General features: G+C 40.3%; 2 protein-coding genes and 1 pseudogene across 3 annotated transcripts in view; 1 reads left to right on the forward strand and 2 right to left on the reverse strand.

The window, feature by feature from the left end:
• TMEM116 (transmembrane protein 116) overlaps nt 1-26425 on the forward strand; it is a 62411-nt gene that overhangs the window by 6095 nt on the left and 29891 nt on the right. For both annotated transcript variants that reach the window (XM_064379823.1, XM_064379824.1), the window contains exon 4: nt 6151-6282. In XM_064379823.1, coding sequence (XP_064235893.1) covers nt 6151-6282 — 132 coding nt within the window. The remainder of the gene's footprint in view (nt 1-6150; nt 6283-26425) is intronic.
• LOC105728802 (solute carrier family 25 member 3-like) lies at nt 3850-4645 on the reverse strand (annotated as a pseudogene).
• Nucleotides 8589-10399, reverse strand: LOC105728598 (peroxisomal targeting signal 1 receptor-like). The gene is given in 2 exon segments (XM_064379488.1): nt 8589-9349; nt 9352-10399. Coding segments are annotated over 2 exon segments (1797 nt in total). The 5' UTR covers nt 10388-10399.

Consider the following 26425-nt stretch of genomic DNA (forward strand, 5'->3'; position numbering starts at 1 on the left):
CTTAGGACTAGTTTTACATACCATGGTCACTCACTAATCAGAGTTTGCCAACTCCCAAAACATTCTCTAGTGCCAGTGAGCTTGCTTTCAAAACAAAATATACTATTTCTCTTTTTAATACAACTCCCAGTCATCTCTTTGTTCTTCATACATGTCCAAGACCACCCAGTCTGTGTGTATGCCCTGAAATGCAATTCTTGCTTCCCAAATAAAACATTTTAAATTTAGAGATTCATCTCCATATATTTCTTGACTTCAAAATTTTATATTTAGTCTTTTTTTTTTAAATCTGTTAACTGTTATCAACTTGTCATAGGTCATAAGCCAGTAGAATCTATGACTGTGTCATCCAGCTGGAATTTTAGCAAGCTTATTCAGAGAAAAGGTCATATGTGGTTAACATAATAGCTGATATTTATGAAATACTTTACACTTTTAAATGTTTTTTTTTTTTTTTGAGACAGAGTTTTGCTCTTGTTACCCAGGCTGGAGTGCAATGGCGCGATCTCGGCTCACTGCAACCTCCGCCTCCTGGGTTCAGGCAATTCTCCTGCCTCAGCCTCCCGAGTAGCTGGGACTACAGGTGTGTGCCACCACGCCCAGCTAATTTTTTGTATTTTTAGTAGAGACGGGGTTTCACCATGTTGACCAGGATGGTCTCAATCTCTTGACCTCGTGATCCACCCGCCTTGGCCTCCCAAAGTGCTGGGATTACAGGCGTGAGCCACTGCACCCGGCCTTAAATGTTTTTATTATATATTATTTCATTTGTTTATGTTTCTGTTAGCCAAGGCAACTTGACCATCTAACCCTATTAGCAAGATATTAATTAGCATCCTACTTCTTTTTCTGGTTTGGGAGAAATATATGAGAAAAATTCTCAGAAAAGAAAAAATAAAGGGAAAAATTCTCTTTTACAGGTGGGCTTAGGAAAAGGATATGAGAAAAATTCTCTTTTGTATATATGGGGAAATTAGTTCTCATATCAGGTAATATCTGACTAGGACTTAAAATTTTTTTTTCTAGATACAGGGTTTTGCTATGTCACTGAGGCCATAGTACAGGATCATAGCCTACTGTAGCCTCAAACTGCTAGGCCCAAGCGATCCTGCCACCTCAGCTTCCTGAATAGCAGGGACTACAGGTGTATGCCACCATAGCCAGTTAATTTTTTAAATTTTTTATTTTGTAGAGACAGGGGTCTCGTTATGTTGCCAAGGCTGGCCTGGAACTCCTGGCTTTATTCAGTCTTCCTGCCTCAGCCTCACAAAGTGTTGGGATTACAGGCATGAGCCACCATACTTGGCCAGGACTTTAAAATTTGTAAATATATTTTTTTATTGTGAGATATATCAGACATGAACTAGAATGCATGAAACATGTATGTCCTATTTAAAGAATGATTATAAACAAACACTAGTGACAAGAATTGGAACATTACCTGTGCCTCCAGACATATACCTACTGAGGTTCTTCCCAATCACAGCTCTCCCCTTCACCTCTAGAGATAATTAGTATCCAGATTTTTATGATAAGGTTTTTTTTTTGCTCTTATGTACAGTTTACCAGAAATGTATGTATGTTTAAACAATTTAGTTGTGCTTGTTTTTGAACCTGATATAAATGAAATAATACTATATGTATTTTTGTATGTATTGTTTTGTGAGTTGCTTTTATCCTTCAACATTATTTGTAAGATATATCCACATTGTATAGAGCACAAGCTCATTTCATTTTCATTGATGTCTGGTATTCTGTAATATGAATACACTAAAATTTATTTACCTATTTTTGCTGCTATAAGCATTTTTGTACATGTTTTTTGGTGCACAAATGCACAAACTTATCTAGTGTATTTACCCAATGTCAGAATTGTCATAGGATTTCTACTGCCCCTAAATTAATGCCAAACTCTTTTCCAACTGGTTGTGTCAGTGGTGTATAAAAGGTCCTGTTGCTTTTTGTTCCTATTAATATTTGCTGTTATAGACTTCTAAAATTTTTGCCATGGGTGTGTAATTATTTTCTTATTGTGGTTTTAATTTTTCATTTTCTTTATTACTAATAAAGTCTGGCATATTTTCATATGTTTATGGCCATTTGGATTTCCTCTTTTGTTAAGTATTTTTACCTGTTTTTCTGTTGAGTTTTTTTATTGCTTTATAATTTTTAAAAAATATGGTTTGGATCCTTTGACAGTTATATGTGTTACAGACATCTCCTATTTTGTGCTATGTCTTTTTACTTTCGTTATGGTATCTTGACACAGACTTAATTTTTTCATTTTGATGTCAATTTTTTTCATTATTTCTTTTTTGTTGCTATTTGTTTTTTTGAGATGGAGTCTCACTTTGTCGCTCAGGCTGGAGTGCAGTGGCACGATCTTGGCTCTCTGCAACCTCCACCTCCCAGGTTCAAGCGATTCTCCTGCTTCAGCCTCCTGAGTAGCTGGGGCTACAGGTGCTTGCCACCTCGCCTAGCTAATTTTTGTATTTTTAGTGGAGACAAGGTTTCACCATATTGGCCAGGCTGGTCTCGAGCTCTTGACCTTGTGATCTGCCTGCCTTGGCCTCCCAAAGTGCTGGGATTAAAGGCGTGAGCCACCGCATCTGGCAGATTTTTTTCATTATTTCTTTTAGAACTTTTTGTGTTTTGTTTAGGAAAATTTTCCCTAACCAAATGTTGAAGACATTCTTCTATAGAATGTAAAAAAGGTTATAGTTTTTGCCTTTCACATTTACGTCTTTAAACCACTTGGAACTGATTTTTTTCTTTGAGACAGGGTCTTGTTCTTTTGTCCAGGGTGAAGTGCAGTGATGCAATCATGGCTCACTGCAGCCTCAACCTCCTGAGCTCAAGTAATCCTCCTAGCTCAGACTCCCAAGTAGCTGGGACCACAAGTGTGTGTCACCATGCCTAGCTGATTTTTTTATTTTTTATTTTATTTGTAGAGATGGAGTCTCACTATGTTGCCCAATCTGGTCTTGAACTCCTGGGCTCAAGCAGTCCTCCTGCCTTGGCCTCCCAAAGTGTTAGAATTACCATCATAATCCACTGCACCTGGCCTGGAACTAATTAGATGGAGTCTCGGCTCACCGCATCCTCCGCCTCCTGGGTTCAAGTGATTCTCCTGCCTCAGCCTCCTGAATAGCTGGGATTACAGGTGCCTGCCAACATGCCCAGATAATTTTTGTATTTTTAGTAGAGATGGGGTTTTGCCATGTTGGCCAAGGTGGTTTTGAACTCTTGACCTCAGGTGATCCAACCACCTTGGCTTCCCAAAGTGCTAGGATTACAGGTGTGAGCCATGTGCCCAGCCTAGAACTGATTTTTTGAGTGTAGTATGAGATACAAAGTAGGGGCCTAATTTCATTTTTTTTCTGTATGGATATCCAATTGTTCTAGCTTCATATTTTGAAAAGACTATCCCTTTTCCACTGATTAAAAAAGCCACTTTTATCATACATCAGGGATCTCTATATATATATTGCTGGGTTTAATTTGGGCGATTTTCATTCTGTTGACCTATTTGTCCATCTCTGTGCTAGTACCACAGTATCTGCACTCTAGGTCTATGTTAGTCTTAAGATGAGGTAGGGCAAGTTATCCTTTTTTTTTTCAAGAGTGTCTTGGTTTCTCATCTTATTATTTTATATTTCTTTTTTTTTTTCCTGAAGATTTGGGTTTATTTCAATGGTAAATTTGAAACCCTTGCCTTAAGCAAGAGTACTATAGTAATTATGTCAGGAATAGACAATTTCCTACACTGTCAAATATGTAAAAGTTCCTTTTGTACTTTCTTTAACACTGATCAACAAGCAGAGTCAGTCCACATTTGCTTTGATCTAGCTACTGAGTTAACCTGAGTTGCTTCTTCAGAGATTCTGGCATCTTGGGTGGGGGAGGGCAAGGGAGCCTGAAGTAGACCTTCACAGAATCATACATAAACTCCTGTAGTGCAGTCAGAGTACCAGTCATAATGATACAAGCAAACAGTCCCTTCCATACACCTTTAAATCCAAGTCTCTGGAGGACCTGAGAAGCACTGCTACCTGTTTCTTTATTCAACACAGATACCACAGAATCAGCAGGGTGAGAACAATTGCACAAAACACTCCTGGTATATAACCGCTATAAATGTTACAACCAGCTCCTTTGCCTTTGAACATTCACTGTGGGGGCTTAGGAACCACAAAGTTGTATGATGCTTCAGCAGTACCTTCAAAGCAGACAAACATCATCATGGTGTATGCTGCCTCATCCAGAGAGGAGCAATCCCTTTGTAGAATATTGTTAGGCCTTCTTCCTTATACATTTTGGGAGCTGCATCCCTCAAAGTGTTGATGTAAACCTGGTTGGGTTTGAATTTGAACCTTAGCAGCTTCCATAAGGCAATTACAGCAAAGAATTTAGCACTGGCAGAGGCAGCCAAATACAGTGATATGCACCAGAGATAACATGTTCTGGGAGCATATTGCTATACAAGACTTTAAAGACTTCGTAAAAGCCAAACTTGCAGAGTCCAGCACGGAGTGGCCAATGAAAGTCAGAGCCCAACCTTTAGCCAAACAGCGAACACCATCATCCTTAGTGCAACTGAGGATCCATTAAATATGCCCTTGTACTTTTGGGGGTCTACCTGCATATGGCATTTCTCTAAACCCCAGTGGAATGATTGCATTGTGTGTCAGACTACAACCTAAGACCTCACCAGAGCCACACGGTGCGTAATACTTCGTGGAGCCAAATTCACAACTGTACTTTTCCAAGGCAGCAGCTGCCAGGTTAAGAGAGCAGTGGGGCAGGCCTATGGGTCTTGTGGGGCTGCTATGGAGGTCCGTGAGGCCATCATCCACCAGCTGCAGGTGTGGTGCATTGAAGGAGTTCACCCATGCCAGGTGTTTCATGGATGAGAACTTCTCCCTAAGATGGTGAACACCCAGCCACTCCCTTGGAAAGTTTGTGGCTCACGGTGATATTTTGTTATTTCTGCATTGGATTTAGAATCAGCTTGTCAAGTTCCACAGGAAAATAGGTTGAGATTTAATTGAGATTGCATTTAATCTATAGACCAATTTAGGCAGAATTGACATTTTTATAGTATTGCATCTTACAATCTGTGAGCATATGAAATATTTCTTCACTTTAGATCTTCTTTAGGAGTCCCTCAATAAATGTTTTATAATTTTCTTCATAGAAGGACCGAAACTATTTTTAGATAAGTGGAAATGGGGATGCCAAGAGGAGGATAAAAAGGAGAAAAATTTCACCCAGTGTGGCCAGAAATTGAAAGGCGACATATATAGTTCATTCTGACATTTTTCAGTATTACTGACTTTTTACTCTTTTTATTATTTGTTTACTTTTTATTACTTGTATATGTTTGCATTGTCTTTAAGTCCTCAGCCACATCCCTAAACACTTAGCAGATTACCTCATTTCTTATTTTAGAAGATGTTGTCTGAGCAGCTAAAGCACTCTTAATTGTCTCTTTGTGGTGCATCTCCACTGCAAAATTTCTCCCATCTTTGTACTCTTTTTTTAACACTATACCTGAGATAGGACTGTCCCTATGAGTAAGAAGGTCCAGTGCTAATCTATCCATGAGTACTCTGATTCCAGGACGGTTGGGATAACTGTGGTTATAGTGGTTACAGATTCCTTCCTATCTGTAGTCTTCCTTTGCATTTCCCACAATCAACTAACGGCAGAGGCCCCAGAAAAATGATGCCCAGTTTTATAGTAGAAACATAACATGTAAGAATTATTACATTGTTGGGCCGGGTGTGGTGGCTCACGCCTGTAATCCCAGCACTTTGGGAGGCCGAGGCAGGTGGATCATGAGGTCAAGAGATCGAGACCATCCTGGTCAACATGGTGAAACCCCGTCTCTACTAAAAACTACAAAAAATTAGCTGGGCATGGTGGCGCACGCCTGTAGTTGCAGCTACTCAGGAGGCTGAGGCAGGAGAATTACCTGAACCCAGGAGGCGGAGGTTGTGGTGAGCTGAGATGGCGCCATTGCACTCCAGCCTGGGTAACAACAGCGAAACTCCGTCTCAAAAAAAAAAAAAAAAAAAAGAATTATTACATTGTTAACGTTCTTCTACCTACATCACCTATGAAATGAGGATTTTGTTACTTTTACAGATAAGAGCACTTTTTTGTCTGAGCTTCTGTGACCTGCTCCTGGGACTTTGCTGGCTCACAGAGACACTTCTCTATGGAGCTTCAGTAGCAAATAAGGACATCATCTGCTATAACCTACAAGCAGTTGGAGAGGTGAGTGCTACTGGACGTCACTGCACCTTGCAAGAAAGGCATACGCAGATCTAAATAGAAACAAAGATGATTCAGCTTGGGAAGTGGAGACCCATTTGTTTATTATGTTTTGAAACAATAGGTTTTGTCTTTTTTCAATATTAAAAAATGCTATTTATTATAGAAATTTTTGAAAATTCAGAGAAGCAGAAAGATAATGTTATCATTCTTTAATATTTTGTTCAAATTATATATCCTTCCAGTCTTTTCATAATGAGTATATATGTTTTTAAAGCAAATCAAATAATACATTAATACTTTTTTTTTTTTTTTGAGACAGTCTCGCTCTGTTGCCAGGCTGGAGTACAGTGGTGCCATCTTGGCTCACTGCAGCCTCTACCTTGGGGATTCAAGTGATTCTCCTGCCTCAGTCTCCTGAGTAGCTGGGACTACAGGTGCACGCTTGCCACCATGCCCAGCTAATTTTTGTATTTTTAGTAGAGATGGGGTTTCACCATCTTGGTCAGGATGGTCTCGATCTCTTGACCCTGTGATCTGCCCGTTTCAGCCTCCCAAAGTGCTGTGATTACAGGCATAAGCCACCTCTCCTGGCCAATGAATACTTTTTATAACCTGTTTTTGTTATTCAACATATTGTGATTATGTTTCCAGGTACTGAAATACTTTTCCGTAATATCATTTGAACTTTTTTCTCCTATCTAACTGAAATTTTGTATACTTTGACTAACGTGTCCCCAGTATGCCTCCTCCCCACCTCCTAGCTCCTAGTAATCACCATTCTACTATCTACTTTTATGAATTCAACTTTTTATAATTTCACACGTAAGTGAAATTATGCAGTATTTGTCTTTCTGTGCGTAGCTTATTTCAGTAAGGGTAATATATTCCAAGTTCATCCTGTTGTTACCAATGACAAGATTTTATTCCTTTTAAAGGCTGAATAGTATTCCATTATGTATATATAGCACATTTTCTTTATCCATTCATCTATTGATGGACACTTAGGTTGATTCCATATCTTGGTTATTATAAATACTAAATACAGGAGTTTTTCAGAGTTTTTTTTTTCTTTGTACAAATACTTTACAGTTTTATTTTTAAATCATTTACACATATTCATACAAAGAAAAATAAATTTCAGGATAGAATCTTGGGACCATGGTAGTTTAAAAAAAAAAATCTCTCTGATCATTAACTACTGAAGACAAGGCAAGAGGCTTAGCAGTCATTATCTCCCCATGCAGGGGACAATTGAGAAGAATCCAAGCTGCTCCCTCATTTTCCTTCAGTCTTCACCTTCCGGAGACAAGATAGGGGAAGGGGATTTTCCAGTGCTCTCCTCTAGAAACATTTCAAGAAGTATAGCAAAGGCTTATGGTAACACTGAACCTATTTGCTAGAAATCTGCAAGATTGCAATTTCTGAATCAACTTTCTAGAAGAGTTAGCTCAATTCTCATTCACAGGTGCTTCTAAGAGGAGGAAGGTTTGCTGCACTCACCACACCCCCTTCCCACTTGCTCTGTCCTCCCAATGCTCCAGAACAGAGCCTAGATCTCATCTGATCTAGCGCCTACCTGCTCCCACCCAGCCTCCTTTCACAAGTGAACTTTCCTTCAACCCCACATACCCAGACACTCTATAGCAATTGGCCCTGGAAGCTTCTGAGGACCACTGTGATGATGACACAGGATTACTGCATCAGCATCGTACTCACAGGGAATCAGAGCTCAGCCAGGAGAGGTCCAAGAATAACAGAACTATGGACACTCCTACCAAAACTCAGCTCTGCTCAGCCAAATCAACAATTCAACCAAACAGGGGAACTCCTAGCACGTCCCACCCCAGACCATCATCATTAGAGGCGCACAGCAAATGAACCTCCTACTTACACTGCCCAAGGAAGCTGGACTATTATCAATTCCCAGTAAAAGTGAGGGAAAGGACAGACATTACAAATGTAGTAGACCCTATCAGAAATGGCAGCTCATGACAACAGTTACCCTAAATCGTTGGGTCCTACCCAAAAAACAGCACCAAGAAAAGGCATGATGAGCAGAGAGATCTGTAGCTGGATGTACAGCCCTTGAATTACCAAGGGACTCAGAGATAACACAGCTCATTTTCCTATAATTATGTAGGAACTAGAACACAGACTACCCACCCCTACGTTGAGGCAGTTCCTGAAAGGCCGTACCGCTTATGGTCATCAGCCCACTCCCTTGGTAGGCCCATCTGGGGAAAGGGAATTACATCCAGAGCGGGAACCCCTCCAGGTGGACACTCACAGGGCAGCCCATCCCATTCTCACTGGGGCAGGCCAAACATAGTTATGAGGGTGGACAGATCCCGGGCATCAGCTGCACCATAGGCATCGCTCTGGCCTAACATAGACAATGCCAAACGTAGGGTGCTCCAGATATTCTCCAACATGGCGCCTCCTTCACCCCGAGGGCCCCGGCTTTTCCTCTGCATGTTCAGGGCCTCCAGAAAGTGCTCCACAGCCTCCCGGTGAGCTCCAAGGTTGATGCAGCTGATGCCCAGGTTATAGTGGAACCGGATATAGCCAGGCTGGAGCTCGAGGGCCCGGCGGTATGCAGCTACTGCTTCTTCACTCTGGTTTCCATTGGCCAAGGTGGCCCCTAGCTTATTCCACAGCAAATAGTCATTGGGATGAACACTGAGGGCAGCTGTGAAGCAGTCCACGGCCTTGTCATACTCCCCACTCAGGTTGAAAAGGACTCCCAAGCCACACTGCACATCAGGGTAAGTGGAGGTAGGGTCCAGCCGCACAGCTGCCAGGAAGAGCTCTTTCACTTCAAGAAACAGGGAGTCAGACAACAGAGACCCCAGGATATGCTTGCTGGGGCCCAGTCCTGCCCCACCAGCCCCTTCTTCAGCAGGTGTCACTAGATGGGCATAGTAGCACAGCCTGTCCCACAGGGTTTCACAGGCCTGTTGCTGCAGGGTCTCATTGGTGAAGCTCACGGCCAGTGCCATCAGTGCTGTCTGGTTATCTGGCTTTAGCTCTAGACACCTCCGCAATGTAGTGATGGCTAATAGTTCTGTTCATTCTCTGCCTGAGTGGTACCCAGATACTGCCAAGCTTCCATGTGCTTAGGATCCTGCTGCACAGCTGCCACAAAAAGCAGTACTGCATTTGGCAGGTCCCCTTCCTGAAGTCGCCGCAGCCCTTCTTCAAAAGGTTGAGGGTGATCACGCAAGGGGTTCTCCTCCTCAAACTGGTACCCCTTATCATAGGTAGCTGACGTAAGGTCATCATAGTCAGAAAACCAGGGGTGAGCCTCAGCATCCCATTTTGCCATCTCCTCCAACTCTGCCTGCAACTTGTCCCAGAAATTGACATCAGACTCTATAGCTGACTTGGCTCGTTCAAACTCCATATCAAGGGCAGATGTGTTTACTGGTCTTGTGAACTGGTCAACCCAGGTATCTGATGAACCCTCAGAATTAGCCAATTTGGGGTCATCCACTTTGGCCACAAAGTCACTGGCCATGTGCTGCAGATCCTCCTCAGGATGATATTCATCACACCAGCAAGCGGAGGCTGTTTCCTCAGGCTCCCCCAGCCACAGTTTCTCCTCTGATTGCTCTAAGTATTCCTCAGCCCAGCGAGTGGGGGACACAGACAAGGGGTCTGTAACTTCAGAGATGAATTCTTGGGACCAGTCAGTCTTATTATAATCCTGAGTTACATCCACAGCATCTCCAGCTGCAAGAAACTCCTGGGGCCAGTTCTCAGACAAGGCCAAGTCTGCCACACCAGGGGCTCTCTGGGGAGCCTGGTGGAAGTTTAACTGTTCAATCTGCTGCATCTCAGCCAGGAGGTCATCCATCTTGAAGATCTGAGGGGCACGGGACACAAGGGGTGCATTCTGGTCCTGCAGGAATTCAACCACCAACTCATCTTCAGAAGCTACTCCCAGAGGCTTGGAGACTGCCTCAGAGGCTGGAGCTCCAGGGGGCCAGGGGCCAGGCCTTAATCCCTCCTGCCGAAGGGCCTTGTCTTGGGTGAAGTGCCCGGCCAGCTTCATGAGCATGTTGGCACCCCCGCATTTGGCCTCCACTGGCTCCCATATTGCCATGGTGACCTCCAGGTCTCGCCGCGCCCTGCGCCGCACGACCTGCCAGGCACCAGGTGCGGGCCCAGTGTTCTTATTTCCAAGTGTGTTTCCTTCCCCAGCCTCTTTCCCAGGCTTTTGGTTCTCTCTGCTGTTTGACCTGTTATCCTTTGCCCCAGAAGGCTGTGGCTAACATATTTGCCTTTAAATGCTTTTGACATAAGCTGTCTTGGAGATCATTCCTGCTCTGAGAAAACTCCAAGGTGGATGAAATAAAAGCAGTCCCCTATGTTGATCCTGCAGGGAAGGATCAGACATACCAAAACACATAGCTACAATTATTTGAGAATAAGGTCCATATTGATCCCTGTGGCACCAACAACCTGCACCAGGAATGCAGACTGCTGTCCCTACAGCTGTCATTGAATTAGGGAGTTGTGGATGGTAAGGCAGGTAAATTAAAATGCCATAACACTCTCTTACCAAAATTTACCATGTCTTTCTTCACTAAGCATTCCCCTGGATTTTGCAAAATTTTGATTAGATTCTAGAGCTCAAAAAAAGTTGATTTTGACTGGTTTTTATCCAGCTTAACTGTTGCTTTAGTGGAAGGATAGATTTTTGGAGTTCTGTACTTCATCATTTTCTGGGGTGGTACTCTATTTGTTTATTTTTTTAAACAGCTTAATTGAGGTATAATTGCAAATATTTAAAGTATGCAATTTCATAAGTTTCTTTTTTCCTTTCTTTCTGTCTTCCTTTTTTTCTTTCTTTCTTTCTTTTTTTATTTTATTTTTGGTGGGGAGGTGTACAGTGTCTCGCTCTGTTACCCAGCAGTGGCACAATCACTGCTCACTGCAGCCTCAACCTGCTGGATTCAAGTGATCCTACCACCTCAGCTCCAGAGTAGCTGAGACTACAGGTGCACACTACCATGCCCAGTTTGTTTTTGTATTTTTTGTGGAGAGGAGGTTTTACCATATTGCTCAGGCAAGTCTCAAACCCCTGTGCTCATGTGATCTGCCCACCTCAGCCTTCCAAAGTGCTGAGATTATAGGCATGAGCCACTGTGCCAGGCCGATGTATTTTTTATCTCTATGTAAATATCATGCTGGTTTTTAAAATAGACTTTATGTTTAGAACAGTTTTACATTTACAGAATAATTGGGCAAATAGTACACAGTTCCCAGATACCTACCACCTTCCTAGTTCCCAGAGTTTCCCCTATAATCATTTTGCCTTAGTATGTTACATTAATGAACCCATATTGATACATTATTATTCACTAAATTCAACAGTTTACACTAAGTTCAGTCTTTGTGTTGTGCAGTTCTGTGGCTTTTCATACTGTCATGTATTCACCGTTATAGTATCATCCAGAATAGTTTCACTGTCCTAAAGTTTTTTATTCACCTATTCATCTTCCTTGCACTCTCCTTTTCTTTGGCAACTCACCGATATTTTTATGGTTTCTATAGTTTTGCCTTTTCCAGAATGTCATATAGTTGGAATCGTACGGTGTATAGTCTTGTCAGATTCACTTTTCACTTAGCAATATGTATTTAAGATTCTTCCAGATCCTTTAGTGGCTTTATTTTATTTTATTTATTTATTTAGAGACAGGGTTTTGCCATGTTGCCCAGGCTGGAGTGCAATGGCTATTCACAGGCACAATCTCACTACTGATCAGCACAGAAGTTTTGACCTGCTCTGTTTCTGACCTGGGCCAGTTCACCCCTCCTTAGGCAACCTGGTGGTCCCCTGCTCCTGGGAGGTCACCATATTGATGTCGAACTTAGCGCAGACACGCGATTGGCATAGTGCACTACAGCCCAGAACTCCTGGGCTCAAGCCATCCACCCACCTCAGCCTCCTGAGTAGCTGGGACTACAGGCATGCGCCACTGCGCCTGGCAGTCTTTTAGTGTCTTAATGGTTCATTTCTTTTTATTTGTTGTATGGATTTGTCAGTTTTTAAAAATTCTTTCACCATTGTGGGACATCTTGGTTGCCTCTGGTTTGGGCAATTATAAATAATGCTTCTATATTAGTATGCAGGTTTTTGGGTGGACATAAGTTTTCAGTTCAACTGGGGAAATAGCTGGGAGGATGATTGCTGGATTATATAGTAAGCCTATGTTTGGCTTTGTAAGAAATTGTGGCTAGGCACGGTGGCTCACACCTGTAATCCTGCACTTTGTGAGGCCGAGGTGGGTGGATCACCTGAAGTCAGGAGTTCAAGACCAACCTGACCAACATGGAGAAACCCCATCTCTACTAAAAATACAAAATTAGCCAGGCGTAGTGGTGTATGCCTGTAATCCCAGCTACTCAGGAGGCTGAGGCAGGATAATCGCTTGAACCTGGGAGGCGGAGGTTGCAGAGAGCCGAGATGATGCCGTTGCACTCTAGCCTGGGCAAAAAGAGCAAAACTCCATTTCAAAAAAAAAAAAAATGGGGCCTCGCGCAGTGGCTCACACCTGTAATCCCAGCACTTTGGGAGGCCAAAGCAGGCAGATGACTTGAGGTCAGGAGTTTGAGACCATCCTGGCCAACATAGTGAAACCCCGTCTCTACTAAAAATACAACAAAATTAGCTGGGCATGGTGGCCCACGCTTGTAGTCCCAGCGACTCGGGAGGCTGAGGCAGGAGAATTGCTTGAACCTAGGAGGCAGAGATTGCAGTGAGCCGAGATCGCGCCATTGCACTACAGCCTGGGCAACAGTTTGAGACTCCATCTCAAATAAAAAGAGAACAAAGAAATTGCCAGACTGTCTTCCAAAGTGGCTGTACCCTCTTTCATTCCCACTAACAATAAATGAGAGTTTCTACTGCTTGGCATCCTCACCAGCACTTGGTTTCAATATTCTGGATTTTTGCCATTCTAGTAGGTATGTATTGGTGTCTTGTTACAATTTTCAGTTCTCTAATAACATACAATGTTGAACTTTTTTTTTCATATTCTCATTTACTACCTATCTTCAGCAGGATTCCAAATATTTTGTTTTCTTATTGTTGAGTTTATGAGTTATTTGTATATTGTGGATACAGTTCCTCAATCAAATATATTTTGGAAATGTTTTCCTCCAGTCTGTGTCTTGTCTCTTCATTCCTTTAACAGGGTTTTCTGCAAAACAGACTTAAATTTTGTTTGAATGAGGTAAAATTTATATAACAACTTTTTAAGTGAACAATTGAGCAGCATTTAGCATATTCACAGTGTTGTTCAACTACTAGCTTTATGTAGTTCCAAAACATTTTTATTATCCTAAAAGGAAACCCTGTACCCATTAAGAGGTTACTCCTCATCCCCCACCAGTCTGCTTTCTGTCTTCTGTTTCTGTATTCTGGGCATTTACTATGAATGGAATCATACAATATGTGTAATGTTTCATGTCTGGCTTCTTTCACTTAGCACAGTGTTTTGGAGGTTCATCCACATTGTAGGAAATATCAGTACTTCATTCTCTTGTATAAATAATATTCCATTGTGTATGTATATTATAGGTATGTACAATTTATTCATCCATTCATATTTTATTTATGAGGGTTGTTTTCACCTTTTGGCTAGTGTAAATAGCGCTGCTATGAACATGTGTACATGTATTCTTTTGAATACCTGCTTTCCAGTGATGTCCCACTCATCCATTTTTTCTTTTATGGATCATGGATCTAAGTGACCCAAGGTCATCTAGATTTTCTCCTATGTTATCTTCTAGATGTTTTATAGAAGTTTTGTGTTTTACATTTAAATCTGTGATCCATCTTGAATTAAGTTTTGTGACAGGTATAAGATCTTATTTTTGCATATGGATGTCTAAGTCTAACACTGTTTGGTGTAAAGATTATACTTTCGCCAATGAATTGCTTTTGATCCTTTATCAAAGATCAGTTGATTACATTAGTGTCTGCATGGTGTTTTAGTTCAGTCAGCTATAACAAATTACCATACAGTGTGTGACTTAAACCACAGACATTTATTCCTCATCGTTCTAGAGGCTGGAAGGTCCAAGGTTAAGATATCAGCAGATCTGGTGTCTGGTAAGAGGCTACTTCCTGGTTTGCAGATGGCTGTTTTCTTGTGGTGTCCTAACATGGTGGAGAGAAGAGAGAGAAAGCAAGCCCTCTCACGTCTTTTTATAAGGGCACTAATCTCATTTGTGAAGCCTCCACCCTTAGGAGCTAATTGCCTCCCAAAGGTCCCACCTTCTAAATACCTCACCTTTGGGGTTAGGATTTCAACATATAAATTTTGAGGGACACAAACATTCAGTGCATAACATGTGGTATATCTCTGTATATCTTCTTTTAACCTATCTGTGACTTTATATTCAAGTGAGTTTTTTGTAGACAACATATAGTTGGTTTTTTTTTAATCCACTCTAACAGACACTATATTTTTATTGGTTTATTTAGATCATATTGAAAGCAATTACTGATATAGTTGGATTAATATCTGTTTGCTATTTGTTATATCTGTTCTTTATCTTCCTATTTTTTTCTTTTTCTGGTTTTGAGCATTTTAAATATTATTCTATCATCTCTTTTTTTAGCATATCAATTATACTTCATTTTTAAGTATAATTTTTAGTTACTGCTTGAGAGTTTGCCTTACACATTTACTAATCTAAGTTAACTTTCAAATAATACTATATTGTTTCATTGGTAATGCAGGTACCTTATAACAGAGTATTCAGGGAGGATCATGTAAGCCCAGGAGGTTGAGGCTACAGTGAACCCTGATCGTTCCGCTGCACTCCAGCCTGGGTGGGAGAGCCAGACTCTGTCTAAAAAAAAAAAAAAGATTTTGCTTGTCAGTTCCTACAGAAATGTCTGCTGAGATTTTAATTGGGATTGTGTTGAATCTATATATCAGTTTGGAGAGATGTGACATCTTAACAATATTTAGTTTTCTGACCTATGAACAAGGTATATTTGGCAAATTGCTTAGGTCTTTTTCAGTATCTCTCTGCAATATTTTGTAGTTTTCAAGTGTATAGGTCTTTCACATCTTTTGTCACATTTATCCCTAAGAATTTTATATTTTTGATGCTATTGAAATAACATGTTTTAAGTTTCAAATTCCAATTGTTTATTATTAGTATATAGAAATAAAATCGATTCTTATATATTGGTCTTGTATCCTGCAACTTTGCTAAACTCGTCCATTAGTTTAAGTAGCTCTTTTGTAAACATCATTGGCTTTTCTACATGGATGATCATGTTGTCTACAAATAAAAATGTTAGTTTTTCCTTTCTAATCTGAAATCTCTTTTATTTCTTTTTCTTTCTTTCTTTTTTTTTTTTTTTGGAATAGAGTCTCATTCTGCTGCCCAGGCTGGAGGGCAGTGGTGTGATCTTAGCTCACTGAAGTCTTCATCTCCTGGGTTCAAGCAATTCTCCCACTGCAGCCTCCCTAAGTAGGTGGGATTACAGGCATTTACCACCATGCCCAGCTAATTTTTGTTTTTTGTATTTTTAGTAGAGACAGGGTTTTACCGTGTTGGCCAGGCTGGTCTTGAACTCCTGACCTCAAACCTCAAATGATCCTGTTGCCTCCGCCTCCCAAAGTGTTAGGATTACAGGCGTGAGCCACTGCTCCTGGTCTATTTCTTTTTTTCCTCTGCCTGACTGCAGTGACTAAAACATCCAGTACAATGTTGAATAAAAGTGGTGAAAGCCAACAGTCTATCGTTTTCCTGATCTTAGAAGGAACGCATTCCATCTTTCACCTTAAGTATAATGTTAGCTATAGATTTTTCATAAATATCCTTAATCAAGTTGAGGAAATTTTTCTAGTTTGGTGAGAGTTGTTTTTCTCTTTTTAAAATTGAGAATGGATGTTGTATGTTTCCAAATGCTATTTTCTGTACCTATTTAGATGATCACTGGTTTTTACTTTTTAGTATTTTAATAGGGTGACTTAAATTGATTTATTTTAAAATGTTAAAACAACTCTGTAGGCCTGAGATAAATCCTAATTGGTTGTGATGTATTATTTTTATATATTGTAAGGTTTTGGAGTTTTGTTTTGTTTTGTTTTGTTTTGTTTTTTGACAGAGTGTCTGTCTGTTGCCAGGCTGGAGTGCAGTGGCACGATCTTGGCTCACTGCAACCTCCGCCTCCCGGGTTCCAGTGATTCTCCTGCCTCAGCTTTCTGAGTAGCTGGGATTACAGGCACGCGTCACCTTGCCTGGCCAATTTTTGTATTTTAGTAGAGACGGGGTTTCACCATCTTGGCCAGAATGATCTTGATCTCTTGTCCTCATGATCCGCCCACCTTGGCCTCCCAAAGTGCTGGGATACAGGTATGAGCCACTGTGCCTGGCCTTTTGGGTTTTTTTTGTTTGTTTGTTTGTTTTTGAGACAGAGTCTTGCTTTGTTTCCCAGGCTAGAGTGCAGGGCACAATCAGCAAACTCTGCCTCCTGGGTTCAAGCCATTTTCCTGCCTCAGCCACTCGTGTAGCTGGGATTACAGGTGTGCGCCACCACACCTGGGCTAATTTTATATGTTGGTCAGGCTGGTCTCAAACTCCTGGACTCAAGTTATCTGCCCACCTCGACCTCCCAAAGTGTTGAGATTACAGGTGGGACCCGCCAACTCCTGGCCTTGATTTTCACTTTGATTTTTATTATTTCCTATATTTGTACTATGGGTTTAATTTGCTCTTTCTTAAAATGGAAGTTGATGTCACTGATTTGAGACATTTTTAATATAAGCATTTAATGGTACAAATTGCTACCTAATTACTGCTTTAGTAGCATCTCATAAATTCTCTTTACTTATGTATATTTTTAGAGATGGGGTCTTGCTATGTTGCCTAGGCTGAACTCACTCCTGGCCTCAAGCAGTCCTCCTGAGGCCTTTCAAGTAGCTGGGACTATGGGCATGTTCTGTGATACCTGGTGCATCCAATAAATTCTTTTTTTTTTTTTTTTTTTTGAGATGTAGTCTTGCTGTTGCCCAGGCTGGAGTACAGTGGCATGATCTCGGCTCACTGCAATCTCTGCTTCCTGGGTTCAAGTGATTATGTGGCCTCAGCTTCCCAAGTAGCTGGGACTACAGATGCATGCCACCACACCTGGCTAATTTTTTGTATTTTTAGTGGAGATGGGGTTTCACTGTGTTAGCCAGGATGGTCTCGATTTCCTGACCTCGTGATTCGCCTGCCTCGGCCTCCCAAAGTGCTGGGATTACAGACGTGAACCACTGTGCCGGCCAAATTCTAATATATTGTTTTAAATTTTTATTTAGTTAAAATACTTTCTAATTGTCGTTTTGATCTTTAATCCATGAATTATTTAGTTATTTAGAAGTATATAATTTAGTTTCCAAATATTTGGGGATTTTCTATGGATCATGCTGTTATTGGTAAGGTAATTTAATTTCATTGTATGATTTGAGTCCTTTGAGATTTTAAGACTTTTTTTTTTTTTTTTTTTATACAGAGTCTTGCTCTTATCACCTAGGCTAGAGTGCAGTGGAGCCATCTCAGCTCACTGCAGCCTCTACTTCCCGGGTTCTAGCAATTCTCCTGCCTCAGCCTCCCAAGTAGCTAGGATTACAGGCATGCACCACCACACCTGGCTAATTTTTGTATTCTTAGTAGAGACAGGGTTTCACCATGTTGGCTTGGCTGGTCTCGAACTCCTGCCCTCAAGTGATTCGCTTGCCTTGGCCTCCCAAAGTGCTGGGATAACAGGTGTGAGCCACCACACCTGGCAAGACTTATTTTATGGTCCACAATATGTTCCATCTTGGTAGATGTTTTGTATGCATTTGAAAAAAAAATTATATTCTGCTGTTGTTGGCTGGAGTATTCTATAAATACCAATTCTGTCAAGTTAGTTGATAGTATTGTTTAAGTTTACTAAATCTTTGCTAATTTTCTATTTGTTTTATTCATTAGTGAGTAAGGAGTATTGATATCTCTGACTATAATTGTGGATTTGTATATTTCTCTTTGTAGTTCTGTTTTGCTTCATGTATTTTGAATCTCTTTTATTAGGTACATAAACAGGATTTTTATGACCTCTTGATTAAGTGACACCATTATCGTTATGTAATGACCTTCATTTTGAAGTCTACATTTTCTATTACTTATATAACCATTTCACCTTTCTTTTGATTACTGTTACCATGGTATATATTTTAATATCTTTATTTATTTTGTCTCTAACCTACTTCAGAGGAAGAGTTGGTTTTTATTTTTTTGTTTCTTGTGTTGTTTTTTTTTTTTCCACAGATAGGGTGTCACTCTGTCACCTAGGCTGGAGTGTAGTGGCATGATAATAGCTCACCATGACCTAAAACTCCTGGGCTCAAGCAATCCTCCTACCTCAGCTTCCTTAGTTGGTAGGACTACAAACACCACCATGCCTGGCTAATTAAAAGAAATTTTTTTTTCGTAGAGATGAGGTTTCACTGTGTTGCTCAGGTTTGTCTCAAATTCCTGGCCTCAAGCAATCCTTACACAAGTGAGCCTTTCAAAGTGCTGAGATTACAGGCATGAGCTACTGAGCCCACCTATCTTTTAAATTTTTAATTTATTTGTGTTTTGTATGTAAAGTGCATTTCGTATGGGGAAATATATAATTGGGTCTTACTATTCCAGTGATCTTACATTTAATTTGATTATATAATTACACTTGAATCTGTCATTTTTCTATTTGTTTTCTATTTGTTCCATCTGTTTTTTGTTCCCTTTTCCTTTGATTTTGCCTTTTTTGGATTAATCTATTTTATTATTACATATTGTCTTTTTCGTTGGCTTATTTGCTAAAATTCTTTAGTTTTTTTTTTTAAGTTATTGGTTGTGTTACAGGGTTTACAGTATACATTTTAACATATCACAGCTAAACTTCAAGTTACATTATGCCACTTCACGTATAGGATAATAAAATAATAGTATGTTTCCATTTCTCTTCTCCCAATCTTTATGCTATTATTGTCATGCATTTTTCTTTTCCATGTTTTAAAACCCACAATCCATTGTTATTATTTTTGCCTAAATAGTTTATTATTAATGGTATTTAAGTAGTAAGAAAAAAACATATTTTATACTTACAGTTTCTGGTGCTCTTCATTCTTTTGTGTAGATCCCTCATTTCCAATCAATATTATATTTCTTCTGCCTAAAGGGCACCCTTTAATATTTTTTGTAGGGTGAGTCTGCTTTCATCTGTTTGAAAATGTTTTTAACTGCACCTTTGTTTTTGAAATTATATTTGCTAGGTATAGAATTCTAGGTTGACAGAAGTTCAGTAATATAAACATATTACTCCACTTTTTGCTTGCATTGTTTTCAACAGGAAATCTGATATTATCCTTATTATTATTCCTCTGTGCATAACATGTCCTTTTTTTCTCTGGCTGCTTTTATGTTTTTTTCCTTAAAAAATGAACTATTTGATTATGATATGCTTTAATGCTGTTTTCTTTATATTTCTTGTTCTTTTGATTAATTGGGTTTTTTGAATCAATGGGTCTTCATTAGACTTGGAAACTTTGGGGCCATTATTTCTTCAAATATTTTGAAGAAATGTTTTTCTTGTTGCCACCACTTAAACTGCTTTCAGGTCTTTTATTACCCAGGTATTAGGATTTCTCACAATTTGCCAATGCTCTTTGCAGTTTTGCATGCTTTTTTCCCCCTCATGTTTTCCATTTTGTATATTTTCTTTTTTGGTTGCGGGGGGAGATGAAGTGATGCTCTGTCACCCAGGCTGTAGTGCAGTGGCATGATCTTTGCTCACTGCAACCCCTGCCTCCCAGTTTCAAGTGATTCTCATGCCTCAGCCTCCCAAATAGCTGGGATTACAGGCACCCACCCCCACACCCAGCCTGCTAAAAATTTTTCTATTTTTAGTAGAGATGGGATTTCACCATGTTGGCCAGGCTGGTCTTGAACTCCTGATCTCAAGTGATCTGCCCGCCCTGGCCTCCCAAAGTGCTGGGATTACAGGCATGAGCCACCACACCCATACTACCATTTTGGATATTTTCTATTGCTACACTTTCAAGTTCATTGATTTTTCTTCTGCAATATCTTATCTCTCCTTAATCTCATTTAGAGATTAAAAAAAAAATCTCAGGCCAGGCCCAGTGGCTCCTGCCTGTAATCCCTGAATTTTGGGAGACAGGTGGGTGGATCACTTGAGATCAATAGTTTAAGACCAGGCCTGGCCAACATGGTAAAACTTCATCTCTACTGAAAAATACAAAAATTAGGAAGGCATGGTGGCACACACCTATGGTGTGCCCAGGTAGTCCCAACTATTTGGGTGGCTGCGGCAGGAGAATTGCTTGAACCCAGGAAATGGAGGTTGCTGTGAGCTGATATCGCTACACTGCACTCCAGCCTGGGCAACAGAGTGAAACGATCTAAAAAAAAAAAAAAAAAAAAAAAAAACTCATCCATTGTACTTCCACTGTAGTTTTTATCTCCAGCAGTTTAATGTAGATTTTTTTTTTTTTGGGAGGGGATGGATTTCACTCTTGCCCAGGCTGGAGTGGATAATTGCATGATCTTGGCTCACCACAACCTCTGCCTCTCGGGTTCAAGTGATTCTCCTGCCTCAGCCTCCCGAGTAGCTGGGCTTATAGGCATGTGCCACCATGCAGGGCTAATTTTGTATTTGTAGTAGAGACGATGTTTCTCCATGTTGGTCGGGGAACTCCTGACCTCAGATGATCAGCCCTCGTCGGCCTCTCAGAGTGTTGGGATTACAGGTGTGAGCCACTGTGGCCCAGTTGTTTTCTTTCTTTTCTTTTCTTTTTTTTTTTTTTGAGATGGAGTCTTCCTCTGTCACCCAGATTGGAGTGCAGTGGTACGCACAATCTTGGCTCACTACAACCTCCACCTCCCAGGTTCAAGCGATTCTTTTGTCTCAGCCTCCTGAGTAGCTGGGATTACAGGCACCCGCCATTACACCCAGCTAATTTTTGTATTTTTAGTAGAGATGGGGTTTCACAATTTTGGTCAGGCTAGTCTCGAACTCCTCACCTTAGGTGATCCACCCACCTTGGCCTTCCAGAGTGCTGGGATTACAGGCATGAGGCACTGCACCTGGCCTAATGTAGATGTTTTTTAAAAATATATTTCTTCCATGTCTCAACTTCCTGAAAAGGTGGAATGTAGTTATGATTACTGTTTTATTGTCCTTTACTGCTAGTTCTAATATCTGTTTCAGTCCTGGGTAGGTTTCAATTGATTTATTATTCTCCTTAGTATAGGTCATGTTTCCTTTTTCTTTGTATGACTGGTAATCCTCTATTGAATGCTAGACATTCCGAATTTTATCTTTTTGGATGCTAGATATTTTAGTATTACCATAACTCTTCTTGAATTGTATTCTTGGATGCAGTTAAATTACTTGGAAATAGTTTGAATCATTCAGGTCTTAGGTTTATAATTTGTTAGGTGAGTGTAGAATAATGTTCAACCTCAGGATAATTATTTCTCACTATTGAGGCAAGACCTTCCTGAGTACTGTACCCTATACCCTGTTGAATTATCAGTTTTTCTAGTCTTGGTGATCAAAACAGGCACTATCGTTGGCACTGTGTGGACTCTAGATACTGTTCTGTCTAATCCTTTCAATGGTTCTTTCTTCAGCTTGGAGAAGTTTATTCAGACACATGTACTAATTAGTAGTTGGCCAAATGCTTGTGGCAGATCCTCTGCAAATCTATGAAGTTCTCTGCGAAGCTTTTTTTGTTTTTGGTTTGTTTTGTTTTTTTTCCTTCGGCATTCTTTCCAATGAATTCTAGCTACCTTGGTCTCCTTGAATCTCAGTTATGTTTCCTCAACGCAGAGAGTCTACCAGGCCTCCCTCAGTTTCCATTTCCTGTACTGTGGCATAAAAACTTTTTCTGGGAGGTCAGATAGGGCAGTTAAAGGGTTCACTTTATTTGTTTCTCTTCTCTCTGAGATCATTGCCCTTTGTTGTCTGATGTCTAGTGTCTTGAAAACCATTGTTTCAGATGTTTTGTCTGATTTTTGTTTGTTTGCTAGGAGAGTAAATACAGTTCTGTCACTCCATCTTGGCCAGAAGTGGAAGTCCCAGTTTATTTTTTTATAAAGTGTATTTTTTTTCCCCACCTATGGAAAAAAGGCCTTGTATCATTGGGCCTTGTATTATTGTGTCATTACTGTGATTGATATCAGGCGTTTATTATTATAGTTGCTAGGTGCAAATTTTATACTAAAGCTCAGGGACACATAAAATGCTAAAAGTATTTCAGCTTTTGGATATTCAGGGAAATTGGGAGGCCTCAGATTCATATTATTTAAATAATTTAAAATATATATCTAAATTATTCTTTAGGAAAAAATGTCCATATGCTTCCAGACTAAAGTAAAAGTTTCAGTATTCCTCATTGTCTTTTCTTCTGATAAGTCTGCCAGGTTGGAGGGAAAAAAAAAACACCGTTTTACTTGGCTCCATCCTTTAAATTGAGGTACACAATTCAAATGAAATAGTGTAATTTGTTCATTTGTTCAACTTTAGGAGAGCAGTGGTGGAGAAAGAACTGCAGCTAGATTTAGGAGACCTTGATTCTCATTTTAATTTTGTTGTTAAGAATCTGTATGACTTTGAGGAAATTGTTTTTATATTTGTCTAGTTTTTTTTTCTAAAAATGAAAATCATTACTGTCATTCTAATCTACATCAGATTTAAAAAGTGTTAGTAAGATGTCTGTACACATGTTTTGTAAAATTAAAGGTTCTTTGTGAATGTTTTTATGGATTTTTCTGAGCAAGGGAATCAAGATCATTAAACTAAGTACTATCAATAGTGACTGTTTCTTCCTAGTCTTTTTTCTTTTTATTGAGGTGATGTCTGGCTTGCTGCCCAGGCTAGAGTGCAGTGACAGGATCTAGACTCACTGCAACCTCCACCTCCTGAGTTGAAGTGATTCTCCTGCCTCAGACTTAGTAGCTGGGATTACAGGTACGCACCACCATGCCCAGCTAATTTTTTGTATTTTTAGTAGAGATGGGGTTTCACCATGTTGGTCAGGCTGGTCTCAAACTCCTGACCTTGTGATCCACCCACCTTGGCCTTCCAAAGTGCTGGGATTACAGGCGTGAACCACCGCGCTTGGCTTCTTCCTAGTCTTGAAAGTAGATCCAGTTTACTGCACAGTTTGGAAAGGCTTCAGACTGTTTCCTATGGAGAGATCTGTTTGATAAGGCATAAGCTTCTGTCTGACAAGATAGGCTGACCAAGCTGGTCTGTTAAGGCATCACAGCTTCTTTCTCCCAAAATTGGTGTGGAAATGGCCAAGATGTCCTAGATGTTTTGACTAGATGTAGGAAACTTAGAGCTGGTCATAGAGGAGAAATGGCTCAGTACAGCTAGAGTTTACAAGCCCAAGAGAGGCTATGAGAATAGAAAACTTCAACTGTGTAAGTCGTCAGAAGAGAAATAGTAAAAGTGCCCTGAGCAAGAGGTTAGTGGATCTGGGTAGTACCAATCCAGAGCCCCATTTTATGTGGTCTAACACCTCTTTTAAGAGTTATGATGCTAAGAGGCTGGCAATTCTCCTTTAAAAACTGAGTAGTTCCAAGTCCTAAGACTGTTCCAAGTTTGGCTTAGATATAATTTTCCGCAAAGCTTAGGAAAACATTTTCCTTTCTAGACTCTTAATTTTCTGATTATCCTATTACTATTGACCTGTTTAAGTTGACAACACACTCAGGCATCAGTTTTATAGAATCAAAGTTTCCTATAGTAGTTTTTAAGTCCTTTAAGAGATCACCTTAAGTCTGGTGCCATAGCTAAATTTCTTCTTTGTTTTTTGTTTTTTGAGATGGAGTCTTGCTCTATCACTTAGGCTGGAGTGCAATGGTGCAATCTTGGCTCACTACAACCTTTGCCTTCCAGGCTCAAGCAATTCTTCTTCCTCAGCCTCCCAAGTAACTAGGATTACAAGAGCATACCACCACACCTGGCTAATTTTTGTATTTTTAGTGGAGATAAGGTTTCGCCACATTGGCCTGGCTGGTCTCAAACTCCTGACTTCAGGTGATCAGCCCGCCTCAAGCCTCCCAAAGTGCTGGGATTACAGGCGTAAGCCACTATGCCCAGCCCTCAAATTCCTTCTTAGACAAATAAAGATGACAATGTTTTAAATGGATCTTTATTTTAATTTTTTTTTGTTTTTTTGTTTTTTTTTTTGAGACAAAGTCTCACTCTTTCACTTAGGCTGGAGTGCAGTGGCGTGATCTCAGCTCACTGCAACCTCCACCTCCCAAGTTCAAGCGAGTTTCCTGCCTTAGTCTCTGGAGTAGCTGGGACTACAGGTGCACACCACCATGACGGCTAAAGCTAATTTTTTGTATTTTTTTAGTAGAGACGGGGTTTCACCATGTTGGCCAGGGTGGTCCAGAACTCCTGACCTCAAGTGATCCACCCGCCTCAGCCTCCCAAAGTTCTGGGATTGGAGTTGTGAGCCACTGTGCTCTGCCTCCTTAAATGTATCTTTATGGCCTAATCTTCATCTTTACACTCAGTTAGTAAGAATTGTTTAAAAATACTTCCTGTTTCTTTCCACTTTAGAGCTGTGAATCAGATGTTGTAATTGCTTATTTTGTTATTCCAATGAAAAACCCAAACTTGACTCTATTCATGTTACTGGAGCATTCTGGTAGCTAGTTTGATACTCTTTAGAGATCTGGAGACCAAGACAGAAATATGTACTCTCCTTATAAATTGAGTATTTTTACTTTTTCTGTATTAAAAAAATTTGGTGTGTTGTTGACTATGTAAGTTAAAATACCAAAAAATAAAAATACCAAAAAAGAATATACAAGTGAAAAATAAAAGTTCACCTTTCTTTCCTTTCTCCTACTTCTGTAATTTGATCAGTTTAGATAAAATATCTCTACTTTTCAAAATTCTTCTCTAGCCAGTTCTTGAGGAAAAAATTGGGGGTATGAGGAGGCAGGACCTTTTCTTGTTTACACAAGCAGATGAAGAGGTCCTAGACTTTTGGAGAGTCACAGTAAAGAAAGAGAATCAGTCACCTGATTTAAACAAACAAGATATTCAAGTTTCTGAGAGAGATCCAAGATGGCTAACTACCAGCAGCTCAGGATTGCAGCTCCCAAAGAAAGCGCACAGAACAAGAGGACGCCACACTTTCAGATGAATTTTTGTTACCCACGGATCAGAAGATCCCCAGCGGAGGAGCCCCACAGGTTGCCAGGGCGACTCTTGTGGCCGGCGTGGCGGTTTTGCCAGCGCCCCGGCGTGGTGGTTCTCAGTGCAGAGTAAGTGGGACTGGGTCCCCTTTTGGTCAACGTTTGGAGCTCCAGGAAGGCAGAGTCACCCATTTACCTGATTGAAAAAGGGACTTAAGAGGGAAGCCAGACTGGAGATTTCTGGGCAGAAAAGCACCACGAATCTTAATGCCGCTGTTTTGGCTGGCGCAGTGGGTTGCTCAGATTTCAGCGCTGGGAATCAATAAGTTGGACGTCCACTCAGAAACCTAATTTGAAAGTAGGCAATTACAAAGACAAGAAGTGGATGAACTCACAATGATGGGAAGAAACCAGCGTAAAAAGGCTGAGAATACCCAAGATCAGAATGCCTCTCCTTCTACAGGGGATCATAGTTCCTCATCAATGAGAGAACAAGGCCTAATGGAGAACGAGTGCATTCCATTAACAGATTTAGGCTTCAGAAAGTGGATAATAAAGAACTTTAGTGAGCTAAAAGAACATGTTCTAGCCCAATGTAAAGAAACTAAGAACCTTGAAGAAAGGTTTGACGAAATGCTAATGAGAATAGACAACTTAGAGAGGAATATAAGTGAATTAATGGAACTGAAGAACACAATATGAGAACTCCACAAAGTATGCACAGGTTTTAACAGTCAAATTGATCAAGCAGAAGAAAGGATATCAGAGGTCGAAGACCAACTTAATGAAATGAAACGAGAAGACAAGATTAGAAAAGAAAGAGTAAAAAGGAATGAGCAAAGTCTTCAAGAAATATGGGACTATGTGAAAAGACCTAATTTACAATTGATAGGTATACCTGAATGTCATG

The sequence above is a fragment of the Aotus nancymaae genome, unplaced genomic scaffold (assembly GCF_030222135.1).
Source record: "Aotus nancymaae isolate 86718 unplaced genomic scaffold, 86718_ANA_hifiasm-v0.15.2.pri h1tg000021l, whole genome shotgun sequence".
NCBI classification, from domain to species: domain Eukaryota; kingdom Metazoa; phylum Chordata; class Mammalia; order Primates; family Aotidae; genus Aotus; species Aotus nancymaae.